Consider the following 23,500-nt stretch of genomic DNA (forward strand, 5'->3'; position numbering starts at 1 on the left):
CAGGATGTAGAGTGAAGGTTGTCTGGTGCCAGGATGTAGTGTGGAGTTTGTCTGGTGCCAGGATGTTGAGTGGAGTTTGTCTGGTGCCAGGATGTTGAGTGGAGTTTGTCTGGTGCCAGGATGTAGAGTGGAGTTTGTCTGGTGCCAGGATGTAGAGTGGAGTTTGTCTGGTGCCAGGATGTTGAGTGAAGTTTGTCTCATGCCAGGATGTAGTGTGGAGTTTGTCTGGTGCCAGGATATTGAGTGGAGTTTGTCTGGTGCCAGGATGTTGAGTGAAGTTTGTCTGGTGCCAGGATGTAGAGTGGAGTTTGTCTGGTGCCAGGATGTTGAGTGGAGTTTGTCTGGTGCCAGGATGTTGAGTGGAGTTTGTCTGGTGCCAGGATGTAGAGTGGAGTTTGTCTGGTGCCAGGATGTAGAGTGGAGTTTGTCTGGTGCCAGGATGTTGAGTGAAGTTTGTCTCATGCCAGGATGTAGTGTGGAGTTTGTCTGGTGCCAGGATATTGAGTGGAGTTTGTCTGGTGCCAGGATGTTGAGTGAAGTTTGTCTGGTGCCAGGATGTAGAGTGGAGTTTGTCTGGTGCCAGGATGTAGTGTGGAGTTTGTCTGGTGCCAGGATGTAGAGTTGAGTTTGTCTGGTGCCAGGATGTAGAGTGGAGTTTGTCTGGTGCCAGGATGTAGAGTGGAGTTTGTCTGGTGCCAGGATGTAGAGTGGAGGTTGTTTGGTGCCAGGATGTTGAGTGGGGTTTGTGTGGTTTATAGCAATACAGTATATAATTTAATGTTGGGTTTGTCTATGGCAGTATATAGTACGGTGTAGACTCGTGTGATGTAAGAGAATAAAGTTTAGATGGAAGCATATTATTTTTTTGTATTACTTACTGTTAGTAACTCAGCTTATTGTAGAGTATATTTAGTATACTGATGATACTATGTAGTCTTCTTGGTTCTTTCGTTAAAGTCACGTAGAAGGGAAGTAATAAAATAATAAAAATAAAACATAATAAAATGAAATAATTCTCACGACGTTTCGGCTACAACGCAAGCAGCCGTCTTCAGGTGAAGAATGAGACACTACCAAGCTTGGTAGTTGTAGCCGAAACGTCGTGAGAATTATTTCATTTTATTATGTTTTATTTTTATTATTTTATTACTTCCCTTCTACGTGACTTTACCGAAAGAACCAAGAAGATGAATCCCTGCAGTCACGAAAGCTTTAAATCGAAAGATACTATGTAGTTTATACTTTAGTTGTTTACGTGGTGGTTTGAGTTACTGCAGCTACATACTGTTAACACTCCTTCCCTTTATTAATGCTACCCCTATCCCCTCCTTTTGATGCTGCTAATCCTGCATAATGCACATAATGCACGGGCATAAGTAGTACTAATCACATACCTGCATTTCTCATATCCCCTCCCTTTGATGCTGCTAATCGTGCATAATGCACGGGCATAAGTAGTACTAATCACATACCTGCATTTCCCATATCCCCTCCTTTTGATGCTGCTAATCCTGCATAATGCACGGGCATAAGTAGTACTAATCACATACCTGCATTTCCCATATCCCCTCCCTTTGATGCTGCTAATCCTGCATAATGCACGGGCATAAGTAGTACTAATCACATACCTGCATTTCTCATATCCCCTCCCTTTGATGCTGCTAATCCTGCATAATGCACGGGCATAAGTAGTACTAATCACATACCTGCATTTCCCATATCCCCTCCCTTTGATGCTGCTAATCCTGCATAATGCACGGGCATAAGTAGTACTAAGCACATACCTGCATTTCCCATAAATATGCTAAATTCCTCTTGATATGCAAATTATTTTGTCAAGGCGCCTTTTCACTCCCTTCCAACCCAGATTAAATATACGCTCCAAGCATGGTGCTGTTTCATTCAGACGCTGTCTCCCCGATAGACCTGGTCTTCACCTGAGTACGGCTGCTTGCGTTGTGGCCGAAACGTTGTGAGAATTATTTTATTATGTTTTATTTTTATTATTTTATTATTTCCATTCTACGTGACTTTACCGAAAGAACCAAGAAGACGCTTTATTCATATAGAATACTCTCAAATCGGGCGTTTAGGCTGTCGACAACACCGTCCTCCATAACCTCCTCGTCCCAGTCGTCTTGGTCGATGGCGATCGCATCAACAACCTGATCAAGTTCGTCATTGCCATCATCCTTGGACGGACGACAGGCAATAAGATCCTTGCGCCGCTCCAGCCCAGTTAGATGGAACCTTCAGGCAGCCGGCCGTGATCCATGAGCGCAAGCACATGGACTTTATGAAGAGCGTCGTTTACAGCGACTGGCGAACACATGTGAACTCCCGCCCGCTCCGCTATTCGCACGTTCACAGGGAGTTGACATTGCCGGCGCTCCCAAGTAGTCGCAGGCAATCTTGTAGTGGGCGGGGAGCAGCTCTTTGCGGAGAAACCACCACTGCATTACGTCAATGAAGGCGCTGGCGGTCGTGACGCCCATGCTCAGAAAACGATCGACTTCATCGCCGTCGTCTATGGAGTTGCCGACATTGCTGAACAGGGTGCTGAACAGCGACCGCTCCTCTATATGGGCAGCAACTGCCGTCGGCGAGATCGTGAGCACGTCCGAGTAGCGATGCTGCAGGACAGAGCGGATTGTGGCCTTCAGTGTAGCCAGCTCGTCTTGGTCTGTCGTTTTCGGCAGCTGTGGATTCAAGTAGGATGCCACAATGGCGGGTTCCTGAACCAGTAGGTGGCGGTACCGCACCAGTTCGGACTTCATCCCCGTTGCAGTCAAGGGCTCATCGATCGCTCTAAGGGCGGCTTCACCGTGATCGCAATGACGGACGAGGTGCTCCATCGTCACCGGCATGAGATCCAATGTCGAATTGTGGTCCGCCGACAACGAGGCCATGAACTGGCGCGGCATTCGCAGGAATGCTGTCACGCCCTCGATGTTTTCCCACTGCAGTTCAGATAAAGCACCGACACCGATCACATCCTGGAAGTGCGCCATGATAATGTCCAATGGGATACGCTTCTTGATGGCGTCGTCGCCCATGTCAAACGTCGAATGCCACCTGGTCGGCGAGTCCTGGTGCGTGGGCTCCTTGCTGGCGAGCTTGGCGATCTCAGCCTCGCGGCAGTACGACTGCCGGACGACCTTGCTGCACCTGATATTGACGAGCACCTTGCGCAGTTCGGCATTTGTTGACTTGATCAGTTTTAGAACTTGGACGACACCGATTTGGATGGAATGATCCGCACATCGAATATGGTGGCAAGCCTGCAACTGCTCATATCCGGCGTCCACGTTGACCAGGGCGAACAACGTCTTGACAGCACTGTTCGCATCGGAGCCATTGTCGCTGGTGACAGCGAGCAGCTTGGTCGAGATATTGTGCCCGAGGCTTTGGAGGTGCTCAAACAGAGCGGCCCCAATGCGATTGCCGACACCCCTTCCGGACTGCACATCGAGGATTGTCAGCAGCATGGATTTTGACGCACCAGATTTGCTGTCGATCCAGTGCACCGTGACCATCCAAAATCCCTTCAGGTTGCGGTTCGACCACTCGTCGATGGTGAGCGAGATGGCGACGTCCAGGTTGGAGAAGAACGCCCCGATGATGGGCAGCATGATGGTGTGATGCTCGACAATCCTGCGAATGATGGTGTGGGTCGATGGGCCCTCGTATCCCTGCGTCAATGTGTTGACCAAGGTCTTGAACTTGTCGCTGCCGGCGGCTCGCAAAGAGTTTGCACCTTGGATAACAAAATCCACCACCGCGTTCTCAAACTTTACCAGGAGGCGATCCGGGATTGCTGGCCGGCTCAGCGTTTGCTGTATTAGGCGGCTCGCCGACGCCGACGTCCCGACCTCGCTGCCTGGGGCGAGCACGTTGTGTTTCTTGAGGTGGGCTTTCCACCCCGACGCGTTCGTGTGGGTGGAAAACCACTTGCGGCAGTGCACGCACTGCCGCTTCCCTTGCTGTGGATGCGGATCACCCTCCATCCAATCGTGTGTGTGCTCCCACGGGAACGCATACCGCTGCCTCTTTCGATTGCTGTTCGCAGCAACCCCAAAAAAGCCGTTGCTGGCATCCTCGTCCTCTAGTACCTCGACCTCAAGAACGTGGACCGTCTCCATGTGCTCCGCCATCACTTTAAAATGGAGGCCACGGACTGCGTCACTGTGCCACGGAACTTTTAGCGGTAAACAAGGTACTGTATTTACCGGGTAATTATTCGCCCTACCCTTACCCTACTGGGTAATTTTTCTGAGCTACCTTTACCCTACTCTTTACATTACCCCTTGGTATGTCGAAACCTTTACCCTTTATCTTTACCCTTTTTCCCGGTAATAAAGCTAATTTACCTTACCTTGCCGAGGCCTAGACTGAGACTTTGTTATGTAGACTGGTTAAGCGTAGAGGAGCCAGGGTGGGCCGCGGGAGAGGAGTTGTTATATGGTTGGCGCAGCTACGGTTGCTGCTGCTGGGACTGAGCATTTGTTAAGTAGATGGCAGAAGCAGAAAAGCAAGTCAGGACAAAGCAGCCCCTTGTTATGTAGCTGGGTGGGTAAAACTCAAAGCAGGTAATCAGCGTGTGAAAAAAGAAGCTAAACATGATAAAACAAAACTAGCTGTCTATCAGTAAACTAAAGAATAGTGCCTGTCAAATAAGATGGTCCAAATGTGTGTAGTTAAATCTTTTTTGCATGGTTAATAACATCTTTCCAATGATTACTCAGTTTGTACCCATCATCACAGTTGAAATTATGTCTGTGTTTGTATATCTGGATGGCTTCGTGTACAAACCTTTGATGGTAGCCAGGGGGTTTGCAGAGCACCTTGGTCTCGGAAAAGACAATCTCATGGGAGCCCATAGCCGCATCAACCATATAACAACTCCTCTCCCGCGGCCCACCCTGGCTCCTCTACGCTTAACCAGTCTACATAACAAAGGCTCAGTCCCAGCAGTAGCCATAGCCGTACCAACCTTAACATAAAAACTCCTCTCCAGGGGCCTACCCTGGCTCCTCCCCCCCCTCAATCAGTATATATACAAGGTCGGGTCTCTTGGGATTTGTCTTTACTTGATACAGCAATCGTGCTGTGACTGTTCCACCTGAAGACGGAAGCTTGTGTTGCCTCCGAAACGTCGTGATTTATTATTTTATTTTATTTATATTATTACTTTTATTAATTTTAATTTAATATTTTACCTACGTGACTTTACCGAAAAAACCTACGAATATGAATCCTTGCAGTCACGAAAGCTTCAAATCTAAAACCTGAAATGGATTGATGGAACTTTTCAAAATGACATTCAATTGCTTTTGGCTGGGCACTCGCTTTCTAATTGATTTAAAATTTGATAAGTTGCTTAATTAAATTTAACGACCCCGAGAAAGTTCAATGGACAAAATAAACCTTATGTTGTGCACTCTTTGGATTGAAGAACATGACTACTTTGATTTGGTCTTTGTGGCAGTCTAAACCCAATATTATTTCTGTCCCGAATGTTGTCGTGCATGGAGCGTACAACATCAATTTTGAACATGACATTAAACAAATTCAGGTGAATCGTGAGAACATTCAGTATATTCTCTAAATGCCAAAGTTATCTTTTCCTATCAAGTCGTATAATGTCATGCCAGATGGCTTTGGCTGTTCAATGATGAATGGTCATATAGTTCGGACACAAGTCCTGCCAATGAGGGAACAATTTACCCCAACCATAATTGTAGCTGAAGGTTCATTGAAAGTGTTTTGGCAATGACATTCATCATTAGTGCCTCCACCATTCTTACAGCGGAAAAAAGCAGTCATCTGCTATAGCCTCTATTTGATGTTATTTACATATAAATTGGAGAATTATAGTGGTAAACTCTGGTATTAATAAGCTTTCTTCTGCAATAAGAGTCATCACGCATTGTGTGTGTTGCTCAAAATAAGCGGTTTACACAAGTTAATGCAGTATTTTTTTAAGGTGTGCTCACTTGAATAGGAGTAGATTTATCAGGTTGTTCCATGGGAAATGTTAGGTAATGTCTTCAATTGCATCTTGCGTAGCAATGTTTGCAAAAATGCATCAATACTAACGGAGCATTTTTGGCATATTTAATGGAGAGATTGGAAATGTAATTGTTATTTGCTTTTGAATGAGATTAAGGAAGTTCAAATTGTAATGACCTCATTCTAAATTGTTTTGCTGCACTAAATGTCTGCGAGGTAAAAACTCTGAAGGTGTAGCCCGGCAATTGCTTTCTCAAATCACTGCTGGTGGAAATACCTCGACTAAATGGAGGTCTAGAGAGTTCATAATCAACGATTTTTGGGTTTAGATCGCGTTATTTATAAATGTGTCGTAACCCTCCACCACCCGACACGGCCAATCAGTAAAAAAAGTGTCACGTTGACAAAAGACAAATAGTTCACTGCTTTAGCCCACCGGTGTGTTGAAGCGTGAAACCACAACATTTACAATTTGAGTACGACGTTTCGCTGGTAATTGCATCCAGCATCATCGGGCAATTCGCCAATATTGGTCGCGTAATTGCATCCAGCATCATCGGGCAATTCGCCAGAATTCTGGCGAATTGCCCGATGATGCTGGATGCAATTACCAGCGAAACGTCGTACTCAAATTGTAAATGTTGTGGTTTCACGCTTCAACACACCGGTGGGCTAAAGCAGTGAACTATTTGTCTTTTGTCAACGTGACACTTTTTTTACTGATTGGCCGTGTCGGGTGGTGGAGGGTTACGACACATTTATAAATAACGCGATCTAAACCCAAAAATCGTTGATTATGAACAATATTGGTCGCGAAAGCCTACGTGTTAAACAGGTCTAGAGAGTATTTGGCCTACTCTTCTATACTGACCGAGATGCCTTAGAACAGGTGGGAGTTCCCACATTTTACCCTGCCACACACGACCTGCATATTGACTAACTGTGCTAACGCCAGAAGACGTCTCCCACTTTCTCAGTTGCCCAAAACGCGGACCAAAATTAAATCGATTGATCTCTGGCTCAACCCTTGCAAAGTGGCGACACAATGCCACCTATAAACAGAAAGTGCGAGGAAAACAACAACAACAACTAACTGTGCTAACTGTCCTATGCATATTCTTGGGTCTTTCGGTAAAGTCACGTAGATAGCTTCAAAGAAAATAACAAAAAGCTACGACGTTTCGATCGCAACACAAGCAATCGTCATCAGGAGAGAAAAAATAGCGGGAAAGCTGCTGAGGCAGGATGTTTTAAAGGTTTGAAATGGGTGTAGCCCAAGCGTCATAAGCGAAGTGGGCGGGGCTAGTAATGTTAAAGTGAGAAATTTGCATGTCAATGTAAGATCGCAGAGCCGCCGCCACATCGAAGAAAATGAGCAACGGTGGCTGTGTTAGTGAGACATTTAATCTGTTAATGTAAAGACATTTAACCTGTTAATGTAAAATCAGAGAGTCGAAAATAACTACTAACATCGGAAGGTAGGATGGAAACATCGCAGCCAGTTATGACTTAAACTGGTTAATAACGTCCTTCCAATTATTGCTCAGTTCGTACCCATCTTCTCGGATGAAATTGTGTCCGTGTCTATATATATGGATGGCTTCATGAACGAATCTTTGTTGATAGTCAGTGGGCTTGCAAAGTACCTTCGTCTTAGAGAAATCAATTTCGTGTGAGCCCATCGCATTAAAAACAATGATCAGCCACGGCAGAGGTGTTGGTCCTACCGTGTTTCAGATTTGCCTTATGTTCACGAACAGGTTCCGAGACATGTTGCTTAGTTTCCCCAATGTAACTACTGCCGCAGACACAGCTTAGTTTGTAGACACTGGGGTATTGCATGTCAGGGATCACATCCTTCACAGATGGGATCAGATCACGAATTATTTTATGTACTGTGTTAAATCGAACCTGGATTTTGTGTTTGCTCATGATTTTGGAAATATTTTTAGTGACCCCTGCTATGTATGGTAAGGGGATGGTTTTGATTGAGTCCTCAGATGGTTCTTTCCCAATGGTTGGGGTGATAGCTTTACGGATTGTGTGGTCTGAATATCCATTCATCTTGAGAGCTTGGTGTACGTGTTCCAGTTTACTGGCTAGGTGATGACGGTCAGAAATACATCGAGCTTTATGGTGTAGAGTTTTGATGAGGGGATTCATCAGGGATGGATGGTGGTGGGAGTCAGGTTTTAGGTAGGCATCCGTATAGGTGGCTTTCTTGTAGACAGTGTCCCATTGTCCTATTCAGTAAGTATACGTACTGATAGTTTATTATCATCTGATAAATTCAGAGAAAAAAACCCCCACCTCTGTAATATTAGTGTAAGGTTAGTGCTCTGCATGATGAAACCAGTGACTTCAGTTCGATTTACAGATACGGTTAACAACAGTAGTGAGTGATATCTGAACCAGTCCTGTCACCAACACTCACCAGCTTGGTGATGTATGGTAAAAACATCATATGACCAACACACCATGGGAAGGCTTTCATCCAATTGACAAATGGCTGAAAGTTATTATTTAAAATATATAATATTAGTCACATGGGAAATGTCGTTCATAATAACTGTATGTCATATTGAAACATTAAAAAGTCATACCTGACATAATGTACTTTAGATATGCTTCAATTTACCTTTCAAATTCGATTTGACGGATGACGATGATGATGTATATGTTCACGACATTTTGTTGACGTCTAAGTGTGTTTTCTTTTTGCAACATTTTGTCGATCCATTTTGGCCATGTTTGTTTGTTGTAGTACAGAGTTAGACTGATGGCCTTAATCTAAGTTGTCTTGTGGTTGTTGTTGTTTGACTTGCATCCCACTGGGATTTTTGCACACAGTGTTGGTGTACGGTGCTTTTTCTGCAATATTTTGCTGTCTTTTCTTGGATTTTCTGTTTGCACATAGTCACTTTAAGATGTTTTCTTGTTCATGTTTTTGTTTTTTTGTTTTTTTGCGGTTGCACCCGATTCAAGAGCCGAATGGCTCACAGGGCTATACCTAATAAATGAAACTTGAAAAACTTGAAACTTGAATGAGGCCTCTCTCCACGCTGTGTTGGTCGTTGAGCTTGTTTGACCATACTTCAAGCTGGTCAGTGTGGGTTGGCAAGGGGATGCCAGCACCCGTGCTTCATTCATCTCTCGCCACTGACGTCAGCCATAGCCGGGAGTCGAACTCACGCTCTCCAGGCACTTGGCACAGTACAGCCAAGTGGTGGCAATTGCTGCTCTGCAGCTGTGTTTATACCGCCCTTATAACAAATATATCACATAATCCTCAGTATTATTTCAGAGAATATAGGAAACAAAATAAAGTAACAAAAATAATTAGGCAGTACTCTTATAAACGTATAAAGATACACACAATCTATTATTATACATGAGAATATTGGCTGAAAAAACCGACGTTAGGTTATACATTTAGAAGTTCACCGGCATTTGTTAAAGCAACCTAATTCTGCTGAAGAGATAGTGAATGTACCGGTCCAGAGGTTGCTTGTGTTGTACCAATGCTGCTGAAAATGATACACTCCCAGAAAATCGTATTTATGTGGAGGGACAGATATGAGGAGGCATTATAGTCTGCTTGTTTATTTGATTACTTAACACATTAAATTCTTACTTTCTCGCTGACCAGTACATCAAGGATTTCTTCAACACAACATGGCTGGATCGGTGGAGCACATCACTGACAGACAACTCGGTAACGCTGCTGTGGTCTTTCACCATCGCCATCATGTCTATTGGAGGCCTTGTAGGAGCCCTGATCATGAGGTTCATGGTCCAGCGCTTTGGCAGGTACATTTAGACCCTCCGGTGTAAGGTATTTCACTTTAATGTTCATCTGTACAATAAAAAAAAGTTTTATGGTGAAATAAAAAAGGCGATGCAGTTAGTCCATGTAGTGTTTTTAATATTACACTTTAGATATGCAGAACTACACTTAGGTTTGAATGGCTTTTGCTCAAGCATTGTCAAAATTAAGACAATATAAACAATTGTTAATTACATACTAATAGTATGCTTGCTTTGAAGCCTAATCTTTATATGGTTTTATAATAAAAGTGTTGCTATTTTTCTGTTGGTTATGGAGAGGCCACCATTTAACAGCGAAATGACAGAGGCTGTGAGTTGTTTGGTTGATATTGTTGTAAAAAGTGAAATGTTAATCTGTATTTTTAACAATACATTTTCCAAAAACTGTTTCCACTAACATGTAAATACTAAATTGTACACATTTGTATCTGTTGCTGTTTCAGCTACTATAAATAAAATTTGAAGGTGAGTATTTAGCTTTGAAAACATTAAAAAATTTCAACCGCTATATTTGGGTTTCTTGCACATGGTAATAGGGTTTTACCCTTTCAACTGGTACAAAAACTGACACCTTTATACAAGGCATCATGTTTGCAATAACCACAACACAAGCAGTCAAAATGCAAACAAAAATAAACAACTCTGATGATGATAATGATATGCACTGTCCTTGAAGTTGATTGGTCCACACCCGAGACAGCTTTTCTTAGAGCCTAGTCTCCATTGGTGTTGGACCAGATGACGCCAAAAGGCGTACAACTCAAAAAACAGTGCACTATCAGAGTATTGTCTCGGGTGTGGACCAATCAACTTCAAGGACAGTGCATATCATTATCATCATCAGAGTTGTTTCTTTTTGTTTGCATTTTGACTGCTTGTGTTGTGGTTATTGCAAACATGATGCCTTGTATAAAGGTGTCAGTTTTTGTACCAGTTGAAAGGGTAAAAAACTATTACTATATTTTGCCACTGGTAAAGGAGGTCTCATAGTGTAAATTCTTGCACATGGTTACTGTAGCTGTTTTTTCCATTTATACTCAATCATGATGGTCTTAATGCCACCTCCCATGATCCTGAGATATAACAATGCACCTCGCACACACACATGAACTGATTTCATCGTTTCATCTATTTGGTGGACATCCTCTTGGATGCATTCTGTTCCTTGGCCGCAACTCGCTCATTATTCTTGACCATCTGCCGTCATCTCCTCTCGCGTAATGACCTTCTGAAGCCCACTTACTTTTCTTAACGGTTTCAATTATGTAATTAACCCATCTATGTTTGTCAATCCATGACTCCCTCTTTCAGTTAATGTAATTCCAAGCATGGAGAAATGTGTACTTGGTTTTAATATTATCGTGCGTAAACAAGTTGAAGATGTTAATGGTGCCAAGCCTAATTAAATCAGACTGCAATATCTGCTTTTAATTATTTGTGGCATATAATCTCAGAGGTCATACATTGCTATACATTTTCCACGTGAAAAAAATTCCTTGGGAAACGGATTTTTGTGGAAAAAAATGTAGTCTTGTATAAATTTCTGAAATGCATAAACCCCAACAAACATCGCACTCATATTGGATGTAATTATTTGTATATGATCTGTATATGATCTGCGTGGGGGCTGTAGTGAGGTAGAGGGGGGGTGGGTTTTACCAAGAAAGAGTTAAGGTCACAGATGTGGGAATGGGCGCCGCGGTTGCGACAGGTTAACTCCCTCCCCTGGTATGGAGGAGGTCGTGGGTTTCATTCAAACCCTGATGCCTGTATATTTGGAGTTTGCATGTTTTCCCCTTAGTCGCATAGAGTTTTTTCCAGGTCTTCTGGTTTTTCCCTCCACATTTAGTAACGTGGGTTTAAGAGTATGTCTGCTATACATTTCCACATGATGATAAGCCACTTCGCTGAGCTATCATTTGTGGCCAGGTCACTTCTTAAAAAGAGCTATATAACTCAGTGGGCCTTACCTGGAAAAACAAATAGTTTAGTTTAAGACGACAATAATTACTCTTTGGTTCTTTTGGTAAAATTCACGGAGGTAGAAATAAAATAAAATAAATCACGACGTTTCGAATGCAACACAAGCGCTCGTCCTCAGGTGAAAATCGCGATTGTGAAGTCAGCAGACATCGTGCTGCTCGCAGCAGACATCGCAGCTATCGCGATTTTCACCTGAGGACGAGTGCTTGTGTTGCGTTCAAAACGTCGTGATTTTTTTTATTTTATTTCTACCTACGTGACTTTACCGAAAGAACCAAAGAGTATGGATTCCTGCAGTCACGAAAGCTTCAAATCAAGAATGACAATAATTAACAGATGACCTTTTAGCGTTAGCCCCATCTGCTTCTGTCATCTCCAGGAAAGGCACGCTACTCCTCAACAATGCCCTGGCCATCCTGGCAGCCTTGCTGATGTCGCTGTGTTTGCTCGCGGGCTCCTGGGAGATGCTCTTTCTGGGCCGCTTCGTGGTGGGCATTGATGCAGGTGTGATTCTCTCTTCATACGAATGTTACCATCCTTGTGACCCTTTATTTGTTTTTTAATTACAGCAATGATTCACGACAAAGCCTGACGCAAGCGTATGGGATAAGGATTGAACCTCCAATTCGATAATAGTGTCTTTTTGAAGGGAGAAAGATAATTTATAATTATACTGCAGTGTTTCCATCAGCTGCAATTACGTTTGTACTGTGGTCGAGTATTGCTCAATGAGAGGTTGTACCCCCCCCCACCTTTATCTGGAAGCTTGTAATTGTAAAGTCACGTAGAAGGAAAATAATAAAATAATAAAAATAAAACATAATAAAATAATTCTCACGACGTTTCGGCCACAATGCAAGCAGCCGTTTTCAGGTGGAGAACAGGTCTGTCGAGAAGGCAGAGTCAGACTCTTTATTATTTTTCTTCTACGTGACTTTACCGAAAGAACCAAGAAGATGAATCCCTGCAGTCACGAAAGCTTTAAATCGAAACTTGTAATTGTAGTTGCATTCTTTCCTTGTTATCGATTGTAACAAATTCTATTTTTCTCAATTACCCGTTGACACTTTGGTCGACTTTCCACAAGTGAACCATGGTCATCAAAAAAGGTATTCACACATTCTATGTGTTTGAAACCACAATGTTATGCAGCATCCACGCATGTTAGCTGTGGCTCACTTGACCTACAAAGCCAGATAGATATTTTTTTCTCCTGTGTGCATGTAAAAAATACCAATATTTAAAATGCTACGTTTTTGTAATCGTGCTATTTAAAAAATAAGCAATGAGGTTTGTTGTTCCCAATGATTATTTTTTTAGCCAATTTATGCAGTGCTTTTTCTTTCAATTTACTGGACTGTGAGACATTTTTGAAGCAGAGCTGCACTGCTGTTTTGGGGGGATAATATGTTCTCTTGCTGCTGCAATTTATTAAACTGATAAATGGTTCTACAGTTATGTTGTATTGTGAATATGTAACTGTATTGGAGCCAAACATCCTAGTGCTAAAAAAATAATTTGCAAATTTATAAATTTGGATTACACATCTCAACTTCACTGTGAAAACTTAGCAGGATCCTCCGGAGAACGTCTTGAGACTCATCACGGCGTTTCTGGGTAAACAAGCCTAATTAAATTATAATTGTCTTAGGTTGTTCTGTAATATTACAGTTCACCTGTACTTAATGCTGTTTGAGTATATGACAGTCTAATAAAGTGCAGTACTGAAGAGTTTTTTTTTTAAAGACTAAAGACGTTTACTGCCCTATAGTTGTACAAAAGGTTGAAAGATAGGAGATGAACCTCAAACTTAAGTCCTGAGATGAACCTCAGAACCTCAAAAAACCGCTGCCTTTGCCTATTGTTAGATGAGAGGTTATATTTCCATTGCTCAAGCTTTTTAGTGTGCTGTTTGTGTGCTTAAGTTTTGGCTTACAAAGTAACTTTGACTTTCTAAAAAAACTTATTTTTACTTTTCGAAACTGCAAATATGACCGTGTTTGACAAGTCTTGTAACGACTTACTTGAAAGCTGGATGTGCCGTACTATTTTAAGTGACAATACATTTAATTCCATACTATTATCAAGAATTGAGCCATGGTGAATGTTGATTTTAGCTTTTTACTCTACTTTGAAGTTTGAATACCTATGTTTATTAAATACTAGCAGTCGCATAACAATTGCATTTAAATTCCCATTACTCCTGTACAGCTTCCACAAACTCGTAGCTCATGTTAGGATAGACTTTAACTGTTGTATTTGTATAAATTCGATATTGCATAATAGAGATATGAACCTTATGGTGGGACCCCGGGCTCCTGAATAAACAGAAGTCAAAATCGTAATAAAATTATTTTTGGCGACTCCATCCCACCGCGCACATAACGCCGCAACCCACCTAGCACGGATCATTCTGTTCTTCACCAAGCACCCGTCGTTGCCAAAATTTCCGTAGTCATAAACACAACTTTTGAACTTCGATTAGCACATCGTGTAGAGCTCGTCGAGAAGAATAGATTGCCATATCATTCACCTTCAACAGACATAAAATGACGTCGCAACGCAGTTTATGTGAGAGCTGGGGGCTTATGGTACCCCGGGGTCCCGCCATAAGGTTCATATGACAATTCACCACGCCAGCAGTTAGATGGATGGTCTCCATTCAGGATCGTAATTCAACTTACGAATTTATTTTGTTTTGGCTCGTTTCCATCTCGTTTGTATTGTTTCGAGTATTTTCCATCTTGTTAGTGCAGTTTTGTTCATACATTAGCATGACTGTAACTTTTAAAATATAATTTGCAAACTATTTTGAAGAATACTAAACATTATATTTCCACAGTATTTATTTGTGAGCATAAATATACATTTTAAGGAATTGATGCATCATGGCATGCCTACTCATTAAACAGTCCTACTGTGTTGTGTTGTCAGGGCTTATGTTCTCATTAAATATTTCCTCGGGGCCCCAACCCTCACCTGCCCCTGCCACCCCACCCTTCATCAGGGAAATATTTTCTGGAACTCAGCCCTGGACAGCTTTTGTTGAAATTATGCCTTGGTTTTAACAAAATGTAATACAGAAAAATGTCATCCTCAGAAGAACGATGGACATTCAATATCGGATTTCCCTTTCCACGCAGGCATCTCCCTGAGCGTCCTGCCCATGTATCTTGCGGAGATCTCCCCAAAGAATCTACGCGGATCCATGGGCCAGGTTTCTGCCATCTTCATCTGTCTAGGAGTCTTCACCGGGCAGGTGTTCAATTTGAAAGAGGTGCTGGGCAAGGTGCGTTTAAATCACAATCATACACGTGTAGTTTGTATTTCTCCGTGACGTTTTGTGTTTGGCAATAATAGACGGCTAAGAGCAGGATAACTTTCTCTTGATTTAATTTTAAAATGTCAGTTTTTGTGGTATTCAACAATGTGCTCTAACATGTGCTTTTTATGTGTTTTAATATTTCTGTAATGTTCAGTTTTAGTTCTGTTATGTACAATTCACACAATAAAATTTTATTCATATGATCCTGTTCATATATGGCAGTTCTTACAAAAGGAAAAAAATATGAAATTTACGTGGCTTTTCATAATTGAAGATATGAAGTGTAGAATGCTTAGTAATGAATAAGATTATTTTACTGTTCCTGTGAGTGACAGTTAAGCTTTGTGACCTTGGGCTTGGAATGTGCTTGTTAACCATTGCGCTTTCTTTCTCTGGCACCTTCTGCCTCTTCATCATGGTGGCAGGAATCACATTGGAGCATCTTGTTTGCCATCTTGGTAGTGCCACCCCTCGTGCAGCTTGCCACCTTGCCCTTCATGCCAGAGAGTCCACGCTACCTTCTTCTCGAAAGGCAAGATGTCAAAGCAGCAGAGAAAGGTGCCATTCGTTCAAATACATTTCAGGGTATCTCTAAAGGTATCAAGTAAAGGTACACCCCTGAAATGTCTTGCTCAAACTACTGCTGGTGGAAGGGCCTCCACTAGAGGGAGATCTGGAGAGTTCCACTAGAGGGTTTTTGGCCTACTCTTTCACACTGGCCACTTGTCTTGGTAGAGGTGGAAGAACCCAAACGTTATCCCACCACACGCACCCGACAATTTGACCAATTGTATTACTGCTGAGTGAACTGAGGTGTGGGGGTAGTTAATAAACGTTCCAATTGATTGAACTGTCATGCCGCGAGTTTGAACCAACGACCTCTGGATTGCAAGCCCAGTGTGCGAACCATTACACAATGGCAGCATCTTATCTATAAACGTCCATCTGCTATCAAACAATTATAATCAGAAAGACATTTTAAATGCATAGTTGAATGTTTGGGCTGTATTAAATAGTGTTTGCAATTTTTTTTTAAAAATCTTGAGTGATCTTCACTCAGAACAGAAGCATTCAAAACAATTACACTCGAGATATTCGCAAACAGTATATTGTTAACAATGGCATGGCACCACGTTTAGAGGAATAAGACTTATGTTTGATCAAATCTTCACACTACCAAGTGTGAGTGTCCTTGTAAAGTTGTATTGACCTAGCTCAAATAGCTGTTGAATTACCATTCTTTAAGAATGTATGAATCTTTCGTGGACACCTTGTATGTCTTTGTTGAATTGTCCTACATAACCGTGTTTATGTTCCACAAGACCAATGAAACAAGATTATATGACATTGTACTTTTTCTTTTCCCGCACCTTCTTGGAACCCATTGAACGGCACAGAAAATTCCTTGGTATAGAGAGTAATGTAATATATCCTGAGCAAGTAATTTGTCCCGTGAAAACGACTTAATGTCGTGGTCGTGGGATCTCAAAATTGAATCACGAAAACGTATCGGACATTAAACAGTTAACGTAACACGGTTACATGGCAAAACATCAGGTTCTTTCTGTGACAGCAAATCAGACGCATGGCGATGTAGAAGTAGGGCTTAATATCAGCTGAGTCTTTTCGTAACCTGGAAATTACTTTTACGATGAAGCAATTTTTTTTTTACCGGCTATATAGCTCTTTTTGAAAAGCGACCCGGCCACAAATGATAGCTCAACCAAGTAGCTTATCATGTGGACATTTATAGCAGCCACATACTCTTAAGAGCATGTTTTTTAAATGTGGAGGGAAAAACCAGAGGACCGGGAGAAAAATCCACGCGACCATGGGAAGAACATGCAAACTCAAAATATACAGGCATCAGGGTCTGGATCAAACCCACGACCACCTGCATACCAGGCGAGGGAGTTGCCATCTCACCACCGCGGCGAAGTATTCCCACATCCAACATACCACATCCAGTTTACTTGCAGCTTTGGCTGTGACTAGTAATCACATGTCTCCTGCAGTCTACCAGTGACGCAGAAAATATTGAGCAAGAAATTAATGTGTGTGTAGTACAACAAGGTGTAGGCCATCATGTTATTTCTGTGATGGCAGCAGAGGCGAGGGAGGATGTCGAACCCTGATATGTTGAGTGGTTACATTCGCTCGGTGTGCACTTTCCCCTAGCCCTGCAGAGGCTGCTCGGGCGTCAGGACGTGCAACGTGAGATGGTGGAAATACAGGCAGAGGGCATTGCACAGGCACACGTCAGCGTGGTGTCGCTGTGGGGCCTCCTCCGTGAGCGTGCCGTGCGCTGGCAGGTCATCACGGTCGCCGTCACCATGGCCTGCTATCAGCTGTGTGGTGTGAATGCTGTGAGTTTGGCATCCGCCTCTTAACAGCTTCGGGCATGAGGGTGCATGGTCAGGTTCCTGGGCCTTAACGCAGTTTTAGCACGGAAATGAGTAGAGGATTATTCGTGCTGCTTGATGGTGACTGTCCTTCAGTGAAAAAAAAGTTAAATGTGTTTCTACTGTGTGTATATAAATAATGCTTGAGTCTGTTCATATTTTAAAGCAAAGTTTCATTTTTCTCTGTCAAAAAAATGCAAAAATCGCATTTGGTTGCTTGCCAATACACCGCTTAAAATGTGCAAATTCAGCCGAGATTCCACTGCATGGTCACGTAAATGATGGGTGCCACTGTGAATGTGCGAGTTTTGCCATATATCTCATTTTGTGTGTCTTTGCAGATCTGGTTTTATGCAAGCAGCATATTTAGACAAGCTGGCATTGACGAAGCTATTACTCCTTATATAATCATATCCACTGGTGGAACAGAAGTCTTGGCTGCCCTTCTCTCTGTAAGCAGTGCATAGCAGTCACCACTGAACTCTGCAGATTCAATATTTAAAACACAAAGCGTGGTCTTTAACGTGATCTAATATATTATCGTGCACTCTCATTCAGAATTTGCATTCGCTAATTGGGAGGCCGGTAGTCCATAAACCACAGCAGCTCCTCTGCATTACCAATGAGAGTTATTTTGCTCGTGTCGCGGTTTGTCAAGTTATTCTTTGTAATTTATAGGGTCTTGCGATTGAAAAGCTTGGAAGACGATCACTGTTGATTGTTGGATTTGGAGCGATGGCTGTGATATTTGGAGTCTTGACAGTGGCACTTAATCTTCAGGTACGCATACATAAATTATGTCTTTTAAATTAATCTTGCATGTATTTATTGGTTACAGCTTGTTTATAACTGCTTTTCTAATAAGCTGAATGCATTGCAATAATTAAATACGGTAAATGGTGACTCTTAAGAGATGTGTTATTCCTTGACAGGACTCGTACCATTGGATGTCAAGCCTTAGCATTGCCTGTGTCTTGGCAGTCATTGCCAGCTTCTGTATTGGACCCGGTAAGGTTAGATTTAACTTTTGTGCAAAAAGAACATAATAATATACAGACCCTAGTCAATTTACTGCTGGATAAAGGCCCCCTAACCAATTTTGTCGTGGGAAATGCGCTTCATCACGGTGATCAGTGCGGGTTGGTGAAGGGAGGCCCAGGACCTGTTTATGTTTTTACTCGCCGGCCATGTCAGCCATGGCCTGGAATAAAATCAAGTCACAGAGTTCATAGCTCCGCTTGCAAACTCCATCTGACAAAAAAATACTTGACGTTTAATTTTTACACGATTCTGATAAAATCGCCCTATTTGGCTATGGTGCATGAGTGCAAACTTGTTCCCGTATTTGGTGATTCAAGTTCTCCCAATCATTGCTCAGAATGCTATTTGCAAGGAAAGCCATATTTTCTTACTCGAGGCCTGAGTTAAAACTGAGCGCTGCTTTTTGGAACCCTCCCCCCCTGGGTTGGGCTATCTCTGGCTCTCCTTAATATGTGGTCATTGTGCCCATTTACAAGCTTTTTGCAGCATTATCCAGAGGACAAAATACAGCTATATGGCAGTATCCTGTCTTCTCAATGCACTTTCACAATATGCAATTATTAGAGCCTAAATTTGAAAATTATTTACATGTCAGTGTATCTCATCATAATGCTGTATCCGTGTAATTGAACCCAGTTTCACGTACAAGGTTGTTTTGATTCATGTAATCATGAATAGCTGGATTGACTCTATCATCCTCATTGCACCCTGTCAAGTGAAATTAGATGTTAATGTTTCACTTGTTTAGACCACGTGCACTGGAGTGACCCTAACAAGCATCATTACATTTCTTATGCTCCCCCTTGATCTGAATTGGAATGGAGGGTGCCATGGGTGGATCCTGTTATCCATGTTTATATATGCATTCCAATTTTTAGATCAAAGAAACAAGGTTGCAGACAATAGGATGAATTTGCTTCCACCTCTGGATCACTTCTCTTATCCACACAAATGATCTGATAATAATGAGACTAAAGCAGCACTTCTGGGAGATCACTTATGGGTACCTTCCTGTTATCCGTGCACAAGCTCAGAGAATAGGATGATGTTGAAATGACTTGCAGGTCTCTTCCTCTTATCCATGCAAATGCATGTATAAATATAATATGATTATTATATTGCACAGGTAATAACAATGTCCACAGATCACCCAGGGTGTGCTGGTCATATGAATGACAATCACAGATTAATTGAGACTTGGATAAGAATAGTTTTACTTTATATGCAATCTCTCAGTTCTTTATGCAATAAAGTGGAGCCGTGAATGTAACTGCATGCACATTTACAGGTCTGTAATATACTGCCAGGACGTTTATGTCATATGTGATACGTGATAGCGTATGCCATACAATATTAGGAACAAAATATTTCAACGGATCAAAAATGAAACTAAGGTGTAAATGCGAAGTTTCACTGAGAGACGGAAAGAGGAGAACATGCATCAGGGAACAATCACAAATCAGCGACATCACATTCACTGCAAAGGAACATAAATGGGCTTGGGCTGAACACATCACTTGAAGCAATGACACCCAATGGAGAATATTAGTGGCGTAATGGTAGCCAAGAGAGAGCGTGCATCTGAGAGGACAGCTGCCATGGAGATGTCGCGATGACACCAGTCCAGGTTGTGGCGTCGCAGAAACTATGGAGGGAATGGAAATTGTGTGAGGAGGCCTTTATCCAGCAGTGGATATAAAATGGCTAATATTGAAGATAGTGGGGTGATGATTTTTGTAGGTTTCCAGAGAACTCGTGGTTTGAGTTGTGCCAGCTGATTACCCTGTCAAAGGCATTCATCCATTTGTTCTATCCAGAATTTGTTTTTATATTAAAGTGAAACTCCTCTTATCTGTGCGTGATGTGGGGGTGTTATTGGCAGATCCTGTTAGCCATGCATGTTGCACATATTACCCACGTAGCAATCTATGGAAATGTGTCGAAGAGGATGACTTTGGTGATTTTTAAAAAGATAACTCCCTTGACTTATCTCTGAATTAATGTGAATAAAAAAGTGATATAGTGTTACCCACTGTTGTGTCGTTTTAACGGTGTGTTGGTGAGACATAGTGGGATGTCGTGTTTGTGTGACGTTAGATTAGGGTTAGTGTTGGTTCGGGTGAGTGTTGGTTAGGGTGATTCCTCTTATCCGTGGTTAAGCGCTGATAATAGGAATAATTGATGTGCTCATATATAGGGGTTTCTGCAGATCGATCAGGGAAGGGGTGGATATAATATGAAGGGCATACAACAGGGGTGGCAAATAAGAGGATTTTAGATGTCTGCCTTCCAGCTTGTGCCGTTTGCTGAATACACACTCACACGATTGAAATAACCACAGTTTCATGTTGCACTATCTACTGCTGAATACACACTTGCACTGTGTTGTTTTGGGCAGGCGGAATTCCATTTGTTTTGACTGGGGAATTGTTTGAGCAGTCTTATCGTCCAGCTGCATTCACAGTCGCTGGAATTGTCAGTTGGCTGTCAAACTTCATTCTTAGCCTCGTCTTCCCATTTATCCAGGTAAGAAGCACGTCACTGAGATACCTGTTCACAATTTGTGCGTGCCAAAAGGCATTGACTAAAAGTGAATTTGTGTGTTTTTGTATGTATGTATGTCTGTTGAACTTCGTATGCACCATACAAAGCCAAACGTGCTAATTTATGGTTGTGGTTGGTCTCTATTTCTCCATAAAAAACAAATCACCCAAAACTAAATTAATTTTTTTCACCACCTATCATTGAGTCTATACTCAAATTTCCAATTGACTCAGATTAATGTATCATGGTGGAACAAAGCGCCTAAAATAATCTTATGTTTATTTGAAATGAATGTGTTTCAGGCTGAGATAAGCTGATAATTATGTAATGTTCCGTCATTTCACCGTTTCCTTGACGAACAACTGCCGTTACTCCCCGTTGGAATGCCTCACAATGTAATGAGATTACCGTGTGAGTAGTTATCTAAAGCCGAACATACATTACTGGTGCAGCCAAATGGCATTTAAAGTAATGAAGAAATTTAATCTCACATGGCAGTGTGATGAAGACGCTTTCATTGATGCATCGCTTCTCAAATCTTCCGGCTGCACACAGGTTGACTGAGCAGTCCATCAATTTTAAAACGCAGCGTGTCTATGCTGCTCCAGAATGTCCTGAATGACAGGAGTGAATGCAATTGCGGGAAATGAGGGTGGAATGTTTGCCCAATAAGAGGTTAAGGCAGTGTTTTCTATTCCGTATCTCTCAGCCTGACTGGATTTCAATCCTCTCCGTGTCTGTGTCGTTCTTTTCTTCTTTGTGTGTCCCAGGATAACATTTTGGTTGTATGTATACATTAACACCTTTTAGTTTGATGCCCACGTGCATTCCTCACTCTTATAAAGTTTGGCTTTATGAATGCCTTCCAGTTACATTATTTTACTTACCTATCCTCATCGATTTTGCATTCCTGCTATATTCTCTTTGTAAAATGTTCTATTTAGGTCATCCGATTGGATTCATTGAGGAAGTTAATCTGTAAACATTTTAACGCTCTGTTGCATTTCAGGATGTGAACAGTTTTATTTTTCCAGTTGAATTTGCCTGTGAAACTGGCATCGCCCGTGAAAAAAACAATGCTGTTCTTCAATTCCAATTCATATGATGGTTACACTTGTTTACCCAAAAGGGCCTGACTGAGGCTCAACATTTTCAGGAGAATCCTGCCAAGTGTTTGCAGTTGGGGACGATGTTGTTATGTTAAATCCCAATTCAGTAATTATCTGGTAATTTTTCAGCATTGAGATTTTTGGCCAATAGATTGTTTATTTAAGCTATGAGAGGAAACTGGAGAATCTGGAGGAAACATATGCAGAACAGGGGGAGAACATACAAACTCAACAACACAGGAAGGTGCCAAAGTCAGAAATCATTAGGCACAAGTGTTGTAGAATCTCCATCTTTTAAACAGATGGAAACCTAGGATTTCAGATTTATTTGCAAGATGAAGTAACCCACAGATGATGAATCTGGGATTTAAAATCATCCCAATACTAAAGCTCTCAGTGTGTCCCATACTTCACTACACATGCTGGGATTTTCTGAAGAAAGCTCCCAGCATGTGGAGCAAAATATGGGACATCATGTGAAAACAACACACGGTACATTCCAAAAATACATGAGAGAGTTATACAGCGTAGTCTCTGTAGTAGTACCCTAAAATAGTTGTTGGGAAACGATTTGTCACAACATCATCATCATAAGCACTGGCAAAACAGTTCAGGGATGGCCATTTGGATACTTATCTTTGCTGTCGAATCAATAATTCATACATGGATGTGCTAAATGATCCCCACCTGTCCCGGGCTTGGCAGTGTGTGTGTTTGCTATGACTAATACGTGGAAGTCAGGCTTGCGATTGTAACATCGGCGGTTTTGAGATGTACACCAGGAACCAAGCGTGAGTGCCCCTACGCTTATTTTAATGCATCACCATTTCGCAGCGATGACTGCACTTTCACTGTCTAGCTGTCAGCCCGTAGTGGATGATTGGGAGCAAATTAAGATTCATTGCCAAGCATTTTAACCTTTACCTCGACTGACTATGGATGAAGGCACAGTGCACGGTGGGGTGAGTCGTTGGGCAGAGGTGATTCACCAATTAAATCATGATGCATCAGGGCATTATGTTTCCATTTGCATTTAATTTAAATGGAATAGAAGTGCATTATAAAAAAAAACTTACTTTTTTAAATTGAAATAATCGCAGTTTCATGTTGCACTATCTACTGCTAATAGGAATTGTATTGGCACAATAATGCAGCACGAATACCACCCCTCCTCTCCCATCTCCTGTATTTTTAAATCACATGGTGAAAATGTAGCACTTATGGTTGATTTATTTTGAAGTTTATTGGGATGCAGT

At 42.0% G+C, this 23,500-nt stretch overlaps 1 protein-coding gene across 4 annotated transcripts in view; it reads left to right on the forward strand.

Annotated features, from left to right (window-relative positions):
* The window catches only part of SLC2A9 (solute carrier family 2 member 9), a 79,107-nt gene that overhangs the window by 42,965 nt on the left and 12,642 nt on the right, over positions 1-23,500 (forward strand). For all 4 annotated transcript variants that reach the window (XM_078599302.1, XM_078599301.1, XM_078599300.1 and 1 more), the window contains 9 exons: positions 9,662-9,822; positions 12,203-12,327; positions 14,967-15,112; positions 15,574-15,706; positions 17,327-17,514; positions 17,892-18,002; positions 18,229-18,330; positions 18,483-18,558; positions 20,990-21,117. In XM_078599302.1, the coding sequence (XP_078455428.1) occupies positions 9,662-9,822; positions 12,203-12,327; positions 14,967-15,112; positions 15,574-15,706; positions 17,327-17,514; positions 17,892-18,002; positions 18,229-18,330; positions 18,483-18,558; positions 20,990-21,117 (1,170 nt within the window). The remainder of the gene's footprint in view (positions 1-9,661; positions 9,823-12,202; positions 12,328-14,966; positions 15,113-15,573; positions 15,707-17,326; positions 17,515-17,891; positions 18,003-18,228; positions 18,331-18,482; positions 18,559-20,989; positions 21,118-23,500) is intronic.

Source organism: Lampetra planeri, chromosome 12 (genome assembly GCF_965212315.1).
Source record: "Lampetra planeri chromosome 12, kcLamPlan1.2.h2, whole genome shotgun sequence".
Taxonomy (NCBI): domain Eukaryota; kingdom Metazoa; phylum Chordata; class Hyperoartia; order Petromyzontiformes; family Petromyzontidae; genus Lampetra; species Lampetra planeri.